The sequence below is a fragment of the Nicotiana sylvestris genome, chromosome 12, assembly GCF_000393655.2.
Source record: "Nicotiana sylvestris chromosome 12, ASM39365v2, whole genome shotgun sequence".
NCBI classification, from domain to species: Eukaryota; Viridiplantae; Streptophyta; class Magnoliopsida; order Solanales; family Solanaceae; genus Nicotiana; species Nicotiana sylvestris.
Genome location: NC_091068.1, coordinates 114,155,108 through 114,171,249, shown reverse-complemented (window position 1 = coordinate 114,171,249; position 16,142 = coordinate 114,155,108). Strand labels below are relative to the sequence as shown.

Sequence of the window (16,142 nt, the reverse complement as noted above, 5' to 3'; positions counted from 1 at the left end):
AGTTCTGGTTTTTTCTTACTATGTGCTTGTTCTTATAAAGCTGTGCTAAATCAGTGTTATTTTCTACTTTTGAATCATTGAGTCTTTGTGATTGATCTTTCACTGATTTCGCATGATATCTCTACTGATTTTTAACTTTGTAAAATATTTTCTGACCTTATTCTACGGTCAATTATACTATTAATTGATTTCTTAAGTCTTTTCCTTGATTGAAACATGTTGAACCTAGCCTCTATTACGTGTTGTGTACTTGTACTATGCAGAAAATATTTCTTTATTTGTTATGCTCAGCCTTATACGATTTCCTTCCTTATTTGCCACATGTTTATTACCGTTTGAAGTTGACTCCTCAATTAAAGGGAGTACTTACCTTGATTTCGTGACTGATTGATTCTGAGTCCCCATAATTACTGATGAACTTTGATTTTTACCTTATTTGCTACCTACTTTCAAACTATATATACATACTCTCTTATTAGCACAAAGATACGAACACTCTTGGTTCAAAAGCTCTCTCTCTCTCACTTAAACTTTATGCTCTCTCTCTTTTGTGCTATTTGCTACTATTTTGAGTTAGTCGGCTGCAAGCCAAGGTTAACTATTGTGTTCTCCTGCTCCTTCACTTTGTTTACTGTCTTCTTTACTGGTATGTTCTAATTTCAGTTCAAGTTCCAAAAACAATATGGTTCTTTTATTGCTTCAGTTCATCCTGTTTCTAGTTTGCTTTTACTTATGGTTTTGTTGTGAAACCTGCAGTTAATATGCTTGCATGATTACCATATTTTGAATTCCCCTTCCTTAGGATCAGTGCAAACATATTATCCCCTCTATGTCTGATCAATTGTTTCTGAGCATGTCTGTACCAAGTACCTCTACTTGTTATGTGTTTATAATCCTGTACTCTATGTATCCCAAATCCCTTGACCCCTGTTTGTGACTGCTGAACTTGCTTTGGTTCTGTGACTCCTGGTTGTGTATGAACCTGTCTTAAAGGTGTTGTGTTTGGACTATTGTTCACTACTCCAATCTCTTTTCAAACTGTCTCTGTTGCTTTACTAAATTATTTTCAAACAAACTTCCTTTTAATACAGTTTTTCCAATCAAACCTTTCAACTTGTGTCAGTCACTTTTTACTCTACTCCTAAGTCAATAAGTTCTGCCCCCTCCAGTATGTGTACTGCCTTGGGATCCTCTTGAGAACCCTCTGAATTCTGGCATACTGAGGCTGGCCTTTTCACACTGCACTTATTCAATTTTGGTTACCAAGTCTAGGTGTAAGCACTGCCCGGGATACTTGAGATTCTTAGGGAACTTTGATGCACCTAGACTATGACTTTGTCTATGGAATTGAGGCATTTGAGGCTATTGGAGGCTTTGGAAACCTGGGCCTAATTGAAGGCTCCCTATAGAATAACTTCTTATTTTCTTATCTACTTATGTAATTCATTCATATGGCCTGTAATAACTTGTAAACAAATATTGGGGTAATTAGTGAAAGGTATAGTAGCTACATGTTTATGGGGTAATACGGGTAGAAATCATGCTTATAGGACTTTGCATTTTAATCTGATTGCCTTACCAAGTAGAAATCATGCTTATAGGACTTTACATCTTGTCATGTTTATCTCACCATATTAGAAATCATGCCTATAGGTTTCAAATAATTCCGTAATAGAAATCATGTCTGCAAGTCTTAAAATCAGCTTCACAAATAGATGCCATGCCTATAGGATTTAATCCAAATTCTGTTACAACAGGTGTTTATGTATGTTTCCATGCCTGCAAGCCTTTAAAATCAGTATTAAACTTAGATATCATGCCTATAGGGAACAATATCAAATACTGCCTATGGATCTAGCCTAAGTTTAGTTTAAATAACTCAATCCGGTTAATGTTTAGTTCACTTCTGAATTGGTTTAATTAAGTGGTATATTTCCTGAAACGAGTGCTTTCAAAAATGCCTCATTTTATCATTAGACAACATGCATATAGGTATTAAAAGCCCGTCTTAAAACTTGCCTTGTTTCACTATAAGACGTAGTTATCAGTGTTCTGCGTAGGCAAGCCTTTAGGGTGTTTTTCAAAACTTGCAATTCTGAAACTGTTTTCTGTGACTTAATGTTCTTCTGATCTTAACAAGCTTTAAAAATCAATAGGCAATTGTTAGGGTCATTACTTTTGAGTTTATAAAAATAAATTGCTTATCTTCTGCGTATTCGCCTAGACATCTTGCCTTAGGATACTGTTTAATAAAAGCCCTTAATTGTGCTTGAGTCGTGTTGTTTATGTGCCTTGTTTGAGGAGGAAACTTTGAGCCTCTAATTGCTCCCTTTTATCTTATGTGCTAAAAGTCCGAATTGTTTTGCCTATCACCTTAGAATTTTCACCTTTGAAACCTTAGGGGTCTGTCTAGAACCACCTATAGGTAGAGGTCCTAAATCCCTCCAGGACCATTAAGAAGGGACGGGTATCAGGGTCTGTCTGACCAACACTCGCTTTGCATGATCACTAAGGAGATGGGGAAGGGTAGATATGGGATATGATGACTACGCGCTAATGTCATGTGTAGCCCCTCATCGAGGAGTGTTTATCGGACATTGTGTGGTGTGATCCTATAGGCTAACCAACCTAGGACTCCTCCTTTACCAAAATTCCTTTTTCTATTTAAAACCTTTGTTTTACAACTTGTTCAAAAATCTTTATCTTATTACTTGAGTTATCCAACGTGCTTTACTTGCAACCTATTTGATTCAACTGTTTATTTATATAGACTAATTGGTGAATATAAGTTTGGTCGGGACCCACATTTGTGGACCAAGAGGGGTGCCTAACACCTTCCCCTCGAGGTTATTTCGAGCCATTACCCTAAATCTCTGGTAATGCAAACTAGTTACATGAGTTAATTGCTCTAGGTGTCCTAACGCACCATAACTCGTTAGGTGGTGACTCTTCAAATGCCCAATTCCCAAAAGAAAATGAGTTATCACCCCCCATAAACGTCGGAACCTGGACCTCTCTCCGCGGAGGGAAAGAAGGAGGTGCGACACCAAGAAGTAATGTAGCCTCCCCAGATCCTATATTCTGAAGCTATTGTTTAAGAATGTTTTTAACTCTGAAATCTCCATAGTGTCAGTTCTTGTAACTACAATGTCATCGACATATACTGCTATATAAACAGATGAATGATTAGTTTTCTTGTAAAATAAAGAATAGTCATACATTGAATGTGCATAACCCCTTGAGCATAAAGCCTCAGTTAGTTTAGCATACCACTGCCTGCTTGCCTGTTTCAGGCCATAAAGAGATTTGTTGAGTTTGCAAGCCAAGCCTGAGTTGCTTACTGTTAGGACCTGTGGGAGCTCCATGTACACTTCCTCATTTAGATCCCCATGTAAGAATGCATTGTTTACATCTAATTGTGATGTGTACCACCATTTCTTGATTGCGATGGTTATTAGGGACCTCACAGTTGTCATCTTGACTACTGGGGAGAATGTTTCTGCGTAATCAATTCGAGCCTGTTGGGTATATCCCTTTACAACCAACCTAGCTTTGAGTCTTTCTATACTACCATCTGCTTTATGTTTTATTTTGTACACCCACATACATCATATGGCTTTCTTTCCAGCAGGTAAGGGAACTAAGTCCCACGTGTGGTTGGCATGCAATGCTTCAAACTATTGGTTCATAGTTGTTTACCAAGGTGGATTCATAGCTGCCTCCTCATATTATGAGGGTTCATTGTCACTGCAGATGTTTGTCACAAGACTTTGACTCTCAGGATTTAAGACATCAGAGATTATCTGATGATTGTTAGAGAATAGGGCATTAAGGGAGAAAGGTACATCAGAGTTGCTGTGAGCAACAGATGGTGATGATCTTAGCTTAGGGAGTGAGTGTAGGTAGTCTTGTAAATATACATGTGTCCTATGTGGTCTTTGTGATTTCCTTAAGGCAAGATGTGTTTTAATATACTGATAGACTATTGGTGATGAAGTGTGGCTTGAAGATTGAGGTATTTCAGGTTGTGGTAAAGGACTGGAGGAATTCATAGTTGGTGAACTGGTGTTGAAATCAAGGTGTTGGGATTGGCTATGTGTAAACACCGATGCCATTATCACTATCATAAGCAAGTTCAGTGCCTTTTTGAATATAATCAATGAATGGAACAGAATTAAGAATAGAATGAAATGAAGTGTTTTCAGGTGATATAGCAAAAGGAAACACATTCTCAATGAAGACAACATCTTTAGAAGCAGATATCTTCTTAGTGGCAAGACTTAAGACCTTGTACCCTTTGACACCATAGAGATAACCAATGAATATGTGTGGGTATGTTCTAGGTTCAAATTTGTCTCTATTCACTTTTGGTGCAGAAGGATAACACAGACATCCAAAACTTCTCATGTGAGAGTATGTTGGTTTTCTCCTGTGAAGTAATTCAAATAGGGATTTAGGATAACTCTAGGAAGAGGGTGATCTATTTATGATGTAGGTTGCACATAAGATGCATTCACCTCAGTATTTTACAAGTAACATTGATTGGAATAGGAGTGCCCTGGCAGTTTTCAGGAGATATTTATGTTTTCTTTCTACTATCACATTATGTTGAGGTATAGAAGGGCAAGTCTTTTGGTGAATGATGCCTTTGGATTGGAAAAACATACTTGCCTCTATACTTGTGAACTCAAGCCATTGTCTGATCTTATTATTTTAACTTTTTGTATTAAACTGGGTTTCAACCATAGAAGTAAATGTCTTTATGACTTGTAAGGCATTACTTTTGTATGTGAGAAGGTTAGTCCAAGTGGACTTACTGTAATCATCCACCAGTGTAAGGAAGTAATTGTAGTTGTCATGTGTTGCCACATGATAAGGTCCCCATATGTCTATGTGTAGTAGCTAGAAGATTTTTGTGGAAAAGTTTGTTTTATGGGGAAATAGTAGTCTTCCCTACCTGGCCATTGGACAAATAGAACAAAGAAAGAGTTGCTTTGAAGGAAAGGAGATGGGGATAGAGGAAGTCCCTCTTATTTTGACAAAGGGTACATGCCCAAGTCTATTATGCCATAGAACATTTACACCGTGATCAGGCGATACACAAGAATTCAGACTAAGGTTTTTATTATTCAAACATGAACATACAGGTGGATGAGATACACACTTATTTGTGGATAATGAACTACGTACAGATGAATCAATGTGACAGTGTGAGTTATGTGTGCAATGAGATTACCAATGCAAGAAACTAAGTTGCTAACAACAGAACCTGAGTACCTTTTTCAGACATTTTGTGCAAAGAAGGTACATCCCATCACAAGCCTTACCAATCTCCAGAGGCCTCTTAATTGAAGGGGCGTGCAGAATACAAAGATTGTCAGTGAAGACTGTTATGCTTCTGGGATTAACACTGGTTAGGCCATGCATAGAAATTAGGTTGTATTTGAAAGGAGGTACAAATATTACTTTGTGTAAAGTGATATCAGGAACAAGTGTTATACTACCAATTTTTGTTACTCTCACTTTATATCCATTTGGTAGGACTATTAAGAGTGGATAGGGCAGTGTTACAATATTGGTTAATAAGGACTTATTGAAGGTCATGTGATTTGAGGCCCCTAAGTCTAATATCCAGGAATCAGTCTTGTTTTTGAGACATTGACACGAAAATTTACCAAAATCTATAGAGGAAGTACAGACTATTATACCTATAAAGTTCACAACCCTATCGATAAGATTGGTGGCACCTGCATTCTCTCCTCCATTCCCTGCTTGAAAGTTTGGAGTAGATTCATGATTTGCCCATATTGCTTCTTTGACAGGCTGATGTTCTGGTCTTCATTCAAATCATTTTGTTCTTCTCCCTTGTTGGATAACATGTGAGAGGACTGATTTTCATGTACATTTGCCACTATTCTCTTTCTCTTGTTATACTTCTGGTTCCGATTGAATCCCTAATTTTGGTTGGAGTTTTGGTTTGGCTTTTGATTTTGATTGCGGGGATATCCAGAACTCTCGGGGTAGCCATGTAATTTGAAACATTTTTCCTTAATATGCCTTGGCTTTCTGTAGTAATCACATATAGGTCTTCCCCTTCCTTGTCCACCATAGTTGGTGTTATTGGGCGAATAGTTGGTCCTATAAGTATTGGACCTAGAACTAGCAGCATTCATAGAAGTTGATTTGATAAACAGCTGAGTGTGTGACTTGATTTCCCTCTACTTTTCATCTTGTATTAGGAGAGAAAAAGCTTGAACTAAGCTTGGTAATGGATTCATCATGAGGATGCTTCCTCGAATCATAATGTAGGTTTCATTCAACCCCATGAGGAATTGTATTATTCGCCTGTCCTGCTCAGCTTTGTAGAAATTTTCCTTCGTGCCACAAGTACAGTTGCAACTGCATTGAGACTTTTTTACTCAAGGTGCTCAATTATTCCCAAAGTTTCTTCAATTTGGTGTAGTAATTGGTAATATCAAGAGTTCCCTAAGATATATCGTTTATTTCCTTTTGGATTTGGTACAGTCAAGCTCCATTTGTCTGCTCAAACTGATCTTCTTTCTCAATCCACAGCTCCATATCATCATTTGCATATTCAACACTATCTGCGATTTCCTTCGACAAGGAATTAAGAATCCATGAAGTCATCATATCATCACATCGCTCTCATTGATGAAATGTGGGTGAGTGAGGTTCCGGACGCTTGCATTCACCATTTATAATCCCTAGCTTGTTTTTCACTAACAAGCCTCGCAATACACTACACCTCCATAAACAATAACCAACACCACTGAAAGGAATGGAAACAAGCATAGCACCGGGATTATCCGACGGGTGCAGATACAAGGGATCACCTGGATCGATTCCGGAATTTCCTGGAACTCCGATGTGCATATCTGTGCTAGCCACATCACTCAAATCATCAACGGCCATGAGTGATTGAGATTAATTATGTTATCACACTTTGGGAGAAAAAGCCCCTTCTCAGACAATCAATTAGGGCAAAAATGAAACTGCTCTAAAAAATCGATTGAATTGGGGGAAAAGGCAAAATCGACGAACACAAAGGAGAAATGGATAATCGAGAGATGATATATTGTAATGACTAGGCTCTGATACCATGTTAATTGCTCAAAGTAAAGGCTGGCTCAAGCTTGGCTTGAACAACAATGGAGGTCGAAGTAAGAGAGAGAGAGCATTCGAGAAGAAGGAGAAAAAAAAGTGGAAAATAAAACTCTCACCTATTATTGATACCTGTAATAAATATATATACACACTATCCTATCTAATTAACTAAATGTCTGGCTTAGCTAGTTTGCATCTAACTAACCACTTTACAGCTAATTAACCACTTTATAACTAACTAGCCATTTTACATAATTAGGCAATCCCAATATTTATAGAAGTCCTGAGATGTATATTCCCTCCCCCCAACCCCTTGTAATATTGCTAAGGTCATTCTCTAATATCAAATACCTTCCTTACAAACCATGATTGTCTAGGACCGGGCATTCACTTGGAATGTTAGATTGAGTTATTTAATATAGCATCAGTAAGGAGGAAGTGAAAGGCATGCAATTTCTCTTTCAAGTCCAATGAGTGGTGTAAGTTAATATTTTATGTTCGTCAAAGCAAGCGACTAGAAGCAATTGTTAAGATGTTGGAGAGAAAATTATTTACATAAATTGCATCCATTTTTTTTAATTTAATAGATTGGAGTTGCTCTGACTGTCTTCTATATACTTGATCATTTTGCTACAAATAAAGGTCATTTAAGTAAGTTTTAAAAATTATTTAAAACATTCTTAAATTTATAGAATGAAAAAAGTAGAGGATTGCTTTGTTCATCTGTTGCTATGGGCTATATGTAATCAGACCGATTTATGTTTTTTCCACTGACGTGCGTCAAGAAGACCACATCGAGTCTCCTTGTTGCGAGAGGATATTATCTATATCCTTAATTTGCATGTTGTTTGGATGGTTGTTACTTCTTGTATTATATTGTTATTTTATATATAATGTTTGTTTCGATTGTTACCTAAATTTTATTATATCGTACTGTTAAATTTTTTGTTACGTAACAATGAAAAGTGTCACTTTATGGAATGATCGATTTGGTGTGGTCGCGTCGTTATCTTATTTTCTTCTCTCATCTTACCCTTCCTTACTATTGATTAATCCTATTTTATCCTTTACCCTATCTTTTTATATAATAATTCTATCTCGTAACTTACTTTTTTATATAATGTTGCAAGTTTATTCTTTATATTGTTGGTGCATGTCATCGTGAAACGATGACAAATAATACAATCTATCCAAACATTGTATATATAAAAAAGATATAGTACAATACAATAAAATACTATATGATACATTATGAAGCGATACATAACAACCATCCAAACAAGCTGTCAGCGAAATGTAGTTTTTTTTTACCCTTCACTAGACAAAATAGTCATTTAATTATTTCTTTAATATTTGAAATATTTATTTAATTAATTTCATAATTTTAGGAATAATTATCTAATTATTTTTCTAATTTTTAGACTTTTCAACGAAAACTTTACTTATTAGTAAATTTTTCCTTAATTTATTATATAAATTAATCCCACCCTAACTAAGTTTCTCACGTTTGTAGTTGGCATTATGCCCCAAGGTAGTCTCTTTTTATTTTGGATTTATTTAAACATATTGAGGGATTTGGTTTTTTACACTCTAACAAAGTGGTTAACAATAAATAAATTTTATACTGTAATTTATTATAATGATATGTTGATCAATAGTTTTTACGCGCTACAATAGATTTACATTGGAAAAAAATTGTGATTTAATTATCTTTCTAATATTTAGAATGTTAAAATCAACTAAAATTTCTAAAATCTTGCTGCCCGGCTCTATGCACTTATGGAATTGGTGAAGTTATTCGCAACCACAAAAGTAATTGGATCATAGGCTTTGCAGGGTCTGTCAAAGAAGGCACCTCTATACAAATAGAACTCCTTGCACTCCTCAAAGGTTTACAAATTGTTATCCAACAAATGCTCTTACCAATCATCATTGAGACGGATGCACAAGCAAAAAATTGGTATGTTAAAGTCACCAGCAATGAGCTTTATTAATATTATTAATGATTGCAGGTCCTTGCTCCAATAGTTGGATAGTCCATCAGTACAAGTTATCTACAGAGAGCAGAATTGTATAGCAGATAAATTAGCTAAATATGGTGCAACGCATGTACAAGAGCAATGCCTACTTTTTGGAACACCCCCACCCTTTGTTATGTCTTGTTATGAACAAGATCACCAGGGCACACTCCACAGCAGGATGTCTCGGCAGCTTAGTAGTAATGTTACACAATCTCTCTTTGGATCATATGGTTTAGCTAGTGTGTGTAATAGTACAACTCCCTTAGTAGCTTCTACTTCCCATACTAGTGTTGTTTCCCAAGTAGTGGGAAACAAACAATCTAGCTCTATCTTTGTACAACGGATGTCGTGTATGCATCCAAGACTCTAAACTTATGTAAATATTTGTTATGCTATAATATTGCCTATCTTTCCAACCAAAAAAGAAAAAGAAATGTTAGATCGATTTTTTATCCTTTGAACATGAAATTCATATTGGATAAAAATATAATTACAGTTAAACATTAAAAATTTCGAATGAGCTAACATTAAGAATTTGAACAAAGAAAAATTACTTCCTCTAATGTTGAGAATGAACAATTATGTTTCTGAACTAAATTAACAAAATAAATAAATTGAATCAACTAACTAGTTAGGAATCCAATTCAGTTATTTTACAACTTTATCATATAAGTAATTATAAAACTCGTAGTGTACATACATTTTTTTTTCCATAAGAGGCGTATTGACGGCAAAAGAAATAAGAAAATAAAGCAAAATTAGTTACAATATAGCATTGAGAGACAAGTCGATAAAAATGCATACTTCAAGCTATAAGGCTGAAATAGTTAAAGACAAAATATATTCTATATGAGTTATCACTAATTGATTTTCTTTCCTTTGCACTTGTCTAACAAATGACAAGTTCCTATATATTTTTTATATATATTAAGTTATTTATTGAAAAATTTTAACTCAATATTAGTCCTTTTTAGCTTCATATTGTCACTTATTAATTTTTTTATGAGCTATAAAATCAACCTCTCCACTCCCACATGTTTAAAAAATCAAAAGTTTTATTTTTTTTGACAAATTTTTGGAGAATTGTAATAATCTATTTCTGTATCACTTATTTGTTTCGAGTATTATGTCAGACAACAACAACACTAATCATAATATATATCTTCAAAGCAGCCCTCAGAAATTACAATAAGATATCTAAGGACTTTTATAGGGTATGACTTTTTTTCATAATGAGCTAGTGAAATGAGATCAACATATATCATTTTCAAGAAAATATAATTTTTAATTTTTATTTTATAACCTAAATATATTATCTAATAATATTTATATAATTTATGAAAATTATATACTCATTAATATCGGGTACACGCACAATAAATGTACCCTAAGATTAGTCAACCAATTAACCATGGATATTTATACAATAATAATATATAAATTTCTATACAATAAATAATAATGTAGTGATTATTATGAGTTAAAAAATCTTACAGTAAATGTTATGTAGGTATTCATATCATAAAGCCACTTTTATCTTTAAATATCCCTATTTACCTATAATTACTACTCATTCTTATTCTACATTTTTTCGTAAATAATACATAAAATTCTTGCAAAAATTATGCAAATATTAAGCTTAACGCCGCCAACCAAAACACTTCATTAGATATACAAAAATTATTTTTTTATGCTGCCAACTAAATATGTGCGGATATTGTTTTCCTTATGCAACCAAAATAACATACTCCTATTGGATTTCAATTAACTTGAAAAGTTGAAATTGAGATGTAATTTTTATCCTTATGTAGCCAGATTAATTACATATTCCCCACCTTCAACGGGTCGGGTAGTCCATAGCTCCATACAACCGACCCTCCGGAGGCGGTGTACGGATCTTTCAACTTTCATATAATCGTATCTCGCTCTCAACATATAGTAAAAAGTAAAAACCCCACTCCACAACGCCGGCGAGCGTTAGCCTCTCTTACTAGGGCTCGGAATAATATCCTATTCTATCAGGTATTCTTCAGATACTTCTATAAATTAAAATCCCTAAATTTTATCCTATCATGTTTATCTGTTTTTTGATATTGATTTTGAACTTGTATGAATATTCAAACTGATTATATTATATAGTTTCTAACATTCTTATTATTTGATAAATTTTCTCTGTGAATTCAGGTGCTTAATTAGTGAATATCAGCATATTCCTTTATTTATCCTGATTCAGCTTACATTTGGTGGTTCGATAAATCTTCAATTAGGGTTAGGTTTTTTGAAGCTTCGGGTGCTGGGGGAACTCTTGATTGATTGAGCATATAAAAATGGATGATGAGATTCAGAAGACGCAAGAGGAGAGGAAGAAGATGGAGGAGCAGCTCGCCTCTATGAATTCGGTGACTTTTGATACTGATCTGTATAATACCAACCGATTTGAGGGTTATGAGAAGTCGATACCAGTGAATGATGATGATGATACTTTCGACACGGAGAATGAGGTTGCCAGGAAGATGGCATCGTTCACTGCTCCGAAGCAGTTCTTCAAGGAGGCCCCGCGGGCTGGGGAAGAGGATGAGCCAACGGGATTTAACAAACCGAGTAAGATTATTGATAGGGAGGATGATTATAGGAGGAGGAGGTTGAATCGTGTGATCTCCCCTGAGAGGAATGATCCCTTTTTGGATAAAACCCCGGGGCCGGAAGTGAGGACCTATGCGGATGTCATGAGGGAGGAGGCTTTGAAGAGACAGAAGGAAGAGTTGATGAAGGAGATTGCAAAGAAGAAGAAGGAAGAGCAGGAGAAGGCGGCGGATAAGAAGGAGGAGGTTGAGAAGCCAGCTCAGAAGAGGAGGAATAGGTGGGACCAATCTCAGGATGATGGTGGTGCTAAGAAGGCCAAAGCTGGGTCAGATTGGGATTTGCCTGACTCAACTCCTGGTATTGGGAGGTGGGATGCAACCCCGACACCCGGCAGGGTCGGTGATGCAACTCCTTCGGTGAAGAAGAATAGGTGGGATGAGACTCCCACGCCTGGTAGGGTTGCTGATTCTGATGCTACCCCTGCTGGTGGTGCTACTCCAGGAGCAACTCCAGCTGGTATGTCTTGGGATGCTACACCAAAGCTGGCAGGTCTTGCTACCCCCACACCTAAAAGACAGAGGTCAAGGTGGGATGAGACTCCAGCCACTATGGGAAGTGCAACTCCCATGGCAGGTGCTACCCCGGCAGCAGCATATACACCAGGTGTTACTCCTGTTGGGGGAGTTGAATTAGCTACACCAACCCCTGGGGCCATCAATTTGCGTGGTCCGATGACTCCTGAACAATACAATTTGATGAGGTGGGAGAAGGACATTGAAGAGAGAAATCGGCCCTTGACTGATGAGGAGCTTGATGCAATGTTTCCTCAGGAAGGTTATAAGATTTTGGAGCCTCCACCATCTTATGTTCCCATTAGAACACCTGCCAGGAAGCTGCTTGCCACACCTACTCCTATAGGGACTCCCTTGTATTCTATTCCTGAGGAAAATCGGGGTCAACAGTTTGATGTACCAAAAGAAATGCCTGGTGGTTTGCCATTTATGAAGCCTGAGGATTACCAGTATTTTGGTTCCTTGTTGAACGAGGAAGATGAAGAGGAGTTGTCTCCCGATGAACAGAAGGAGCGGAAGATTATGAAGCTTTTGCTCAAGGTTAAAAATGGCACACCCCCTCAGAGGAAAACTGCTTTGAGACAGCTTACTGATAAGGCCAGAGAATTTGGTGCGGGGCCCTTATTTAATCGAATTCTGCCATTGCTCATGCAACCCACATTGGAAGACCAAGAAAGGCACTTGCTGGTTAAAGTTATTGATAGGGTACTCTACAAATTGGATGAATTGGTTCGCCCGTATGTGCACAAGATTCTTGTCGTTATTGAACCTCTTCTGATTGATGAAGATTATTATGCTCGTGTTGAAGGAAGGGAAATTATATCTAATCTTAGCAAGGCAGCTGGCTTGGCGACTATGATTGCTGCCATGCGTCCAGATATTGACAACATTGATGAGTATGTCAGGAACACAACTGCTCGAGCTTTTAGTGTTGTAGCGTCTGCACTCGGTATTCCTGCTTTGCTGCCGTTCCTGAAAGCAGTTTGTCAGAGTAAGAAGTCTTGGCAGGCTCGTCATACGGGTATTAAGATTGTTCAGCAGATCGCTATTCTCATTGGTTGTGCTGTTCTTCCACATTTGAGGTCTTTGGTGGAAATTATTGAACATGGTCTCAATGATGAGAACCAGAAGGTCAGAACTATTACAGCTCTTTCTCTGGCTGCTCTTGCTGAAGCTGCTGCGCCGTACGGTATTGAGAGTTTTGATTCAGTTTTGAAGCCCTTATGGAAGGGTATTAGATCACATCGTGGCAAGGTTTTGGCTGCCTTCTTAAAGGCTATAGGTTTCATCATTCCTCTTATGGATGCTGTATATGCCAGCTACTATACCAAAGAAGTTATGGTTATTCTTATTCGTGAGTTTCAATCACCTGACGAGGAGATGAAGAAAATTGTGTTGAAAGTGGTGAAGCAGTGCGTGAGTACAGAAGGTGTGGAGCCGGATTACATCCGTCAAGACATACTTCCAGAGTTCTTCAGGAACTTCTGGGTCAGAAGAATGGCTTTGGACCGCAGAAACTACAAGCAGCTTGTTGAAACCACTGTGGAGATAGCGAACAAAGTTGGTGTAGCTGATATAGTTGGGAGAATTGTGGAAGACCTCAAAGATGAAAGTGAACCATACCGAAGAATGGTCATGGAGACCATTGAGAAGGTGGTTGCAAATCTTGGTGCATCTGATATTGATGCTCGATTGGAAGAGCTTTTAATTGATGGAATCCTTTATGCCTTCCAAGAGCAGACCAGTGACGATGCCAATGTGATGCTTAACGGATTTGGTGCTGTTGTAAATGCACTTGGCCAAAGAGTTAAACCATACCTTCCTCAGATTTGTGGTACCATAAAATGGCGACTGAACAACAAGAGTGCAAAGGTGAGACAGCAAGCTGCAGATCTGATATCCAGAATTGCAGTGGTTATGAAGCAGTGTGGGGAAGAGCAACTAATGGGCCATCTTGGTGTTGTCTTGTATGAGTACTTGGGAGAAGAATACCCAGAAGTTCTAGGATCTATACTGGGGGCTCTCAAGGCTATTGTGAATGTTATTGGTATGACCAAGATGACACCTCCAATTAAGGACTTGCTTCCTCGGTTGACCCCAATTTTGAAGAATCGTCACGAGAAAGTTCAGGAGAACTGTATTGACCTTGTTGGTCGAATTGCAGATCGTGGAGCTGAATTTGTTCCTGCAAGGGAGTGGATGAGAATTTGTTTTGAGCTTCTTGAGATGCTTAAAGCCCACAAGAAAGGTATCCGTCGAGCAACAGTGAACACATTTGGGTACATTGCTAAAGCTATTGGGCCTCAGGATGTGCTTGCAACATTGTTGAACAACCTTAAGGTGCAGGAACGTCAGAACCGTGTCTGCACCACTGTCGCCATTGCTATTGTTGCAGAAACCTGTTCTCCCTTTACAGTCTTGCCTGCCTTGATGAACGAATATCGAGTCCCTGAGCTTAATGTTCAGAATGGTGTCTTGAAATCTCTCTCCTTCCTTTTCGAGTACATTGGAGAAATGGGCAAGGACTATATATATGCTGTGACTCCATTATTGGAAGATGCTCTAATGGACAGAGATCTTGTACACAGGCAGACTGCTGCCTCTGCTGTGAAGCACATGGCTCTTGGAGTTGCTGGTCTTGGATGTGAAGATGCGCTTGTCCACCTTTTGAACTACGTCTGGCCAAACATTTTTGAGACTTCTCCACATGTGATCAATGCAGTTATGGAAGCCATTGAAGGAATGAGGGTTGCACTGGGAGCAGCCGTAATCCTTAACTATTGTCTGCAGGGGTTGTTCCATCCAGCAAGGAAAGTTAGGGAAGTGTACTGGAAGATTTACAATTCTCTGTACATTGGCGCTCAGGATGCACTTGTAGCTGCTTATCCCATTCTGGAAGATGATGAAACCAATGTTTTCAGTAGGCCTGAGCTCAACATGTTTATTTAGATATTTGCCTCTTATAGCTGGTTTACCATTTTTAAAGCTGTTTTCCTTGTTGCAGCGTAATGAAGTGTAATAGTCTTTATTATTTGTTAAAGACTTGTGATGTAAGCTTGGTGTTCTGGTTGTTGCTTTTGAGACATAAGCTCCTCTTGAGATGTAGTGTAGTATCTTATCTTCCTTATTGCATGACATACTTTAAGGAATACTAAGATTTTGTATGAAGTGTTCTGGGGATCTCTTCTGTTTCTGCTATTTTAGCTTATTTCATGAGGTGCATCAATCTGATGCATTGAGCTTTAGTTGATGGTTATAAATAATTTACCAAATCTCATGAAGAAAAAAAAAGCTACTAAAAGACAGTTTTCGTTTCATACTATTTTAATTTGAAGTTGTCAATTTTTTGAATGACTAACCTGTTTGGAAGAGCCCCCAAGTCCAAGACAGCTTCAGACATATCAAATGAGGAGGTAGGAAATTGTCATATTCTTGATCCTTGACCATTAATTTGTGATCAAAAGACCAGTTTTTAAGTTAGATTTACACTGAAAAATTCTATGAGAGCACATCTGCCCCCTCCTTCAATACCTTAATCGTCCATTTTTCACCTTAATCTAACAAACGTGGGTAGAATGGTAGGGGGTGCAATATTGCTACTCTTTTGTTTGCTATATTGTCTTTATTTTTTCACTTTAATTTTTACAGAAGGATAATCAATCTTGTTTAAAAACATCCACAGTAACTCTTTCCTAGTTGACGTGACATGTTTCAAAGCATTTATACGATTCTAGTAATAGTATCTACAACTTAATGAATATATTTTACAAACATCAATTATGGTAAGGAACCAATCTATGCACTTTGGGCTGAATACAACCCTTTAGCTTGTCGGGATTTA

The 16,142-nt window shown here is 37.3% G+C and overlaps 1 protein-coding gene across 2 annotated transcripts; it reads left to right on the top strand.

Annotated features, from left to right (window-relative positions):
- The first annotated feature begins 10,979 nt into the window (after window positions 1-10,979).
- Window positions 10,980-15,469, top strand: LOC104224074 (uncharacterized). Of its 2 annotated transcripts, none has more exons than XM_009775636.2 (2): window positions 10,980-11,168; window positions 11,331-15,469. In XM_009775636.2, the coding sequence occupies exon 2, from the start codon at window positions 11,474-11,476 to the stop codon at window positions 15,248-15,250; it is 3,777 nt and encodes a 1,258-aa protein (XP_009773938.1). In that variant the 5' UTR covers window positions 10,980-11,168; window positions 11,331-11,473; the 3' UTR covers window positions 15,251-15,469. The 2 variants fall into 2 exon arrangements, with proteins under 2 accessions (XP_009773938.1, XP_009773939.1); XM_009775637.2 differs by having other exon boundaries at window positions 11,064-11,168; window positions 11,414-15,469.
- The last annotated feature ends 673 nt before the right edge of the window (window positions 15,470-16,142 follow it).

Bases quoted from the DNA above. Each gene is read 5' to 3' on its own strand.
- LOC104224074 (XM_009775636.2), top strand. From the start codon at position 11,474: ATGGATGATGAGATTCAGAAGACGCAAGAGGAGAGGAAGAAGATGGAG.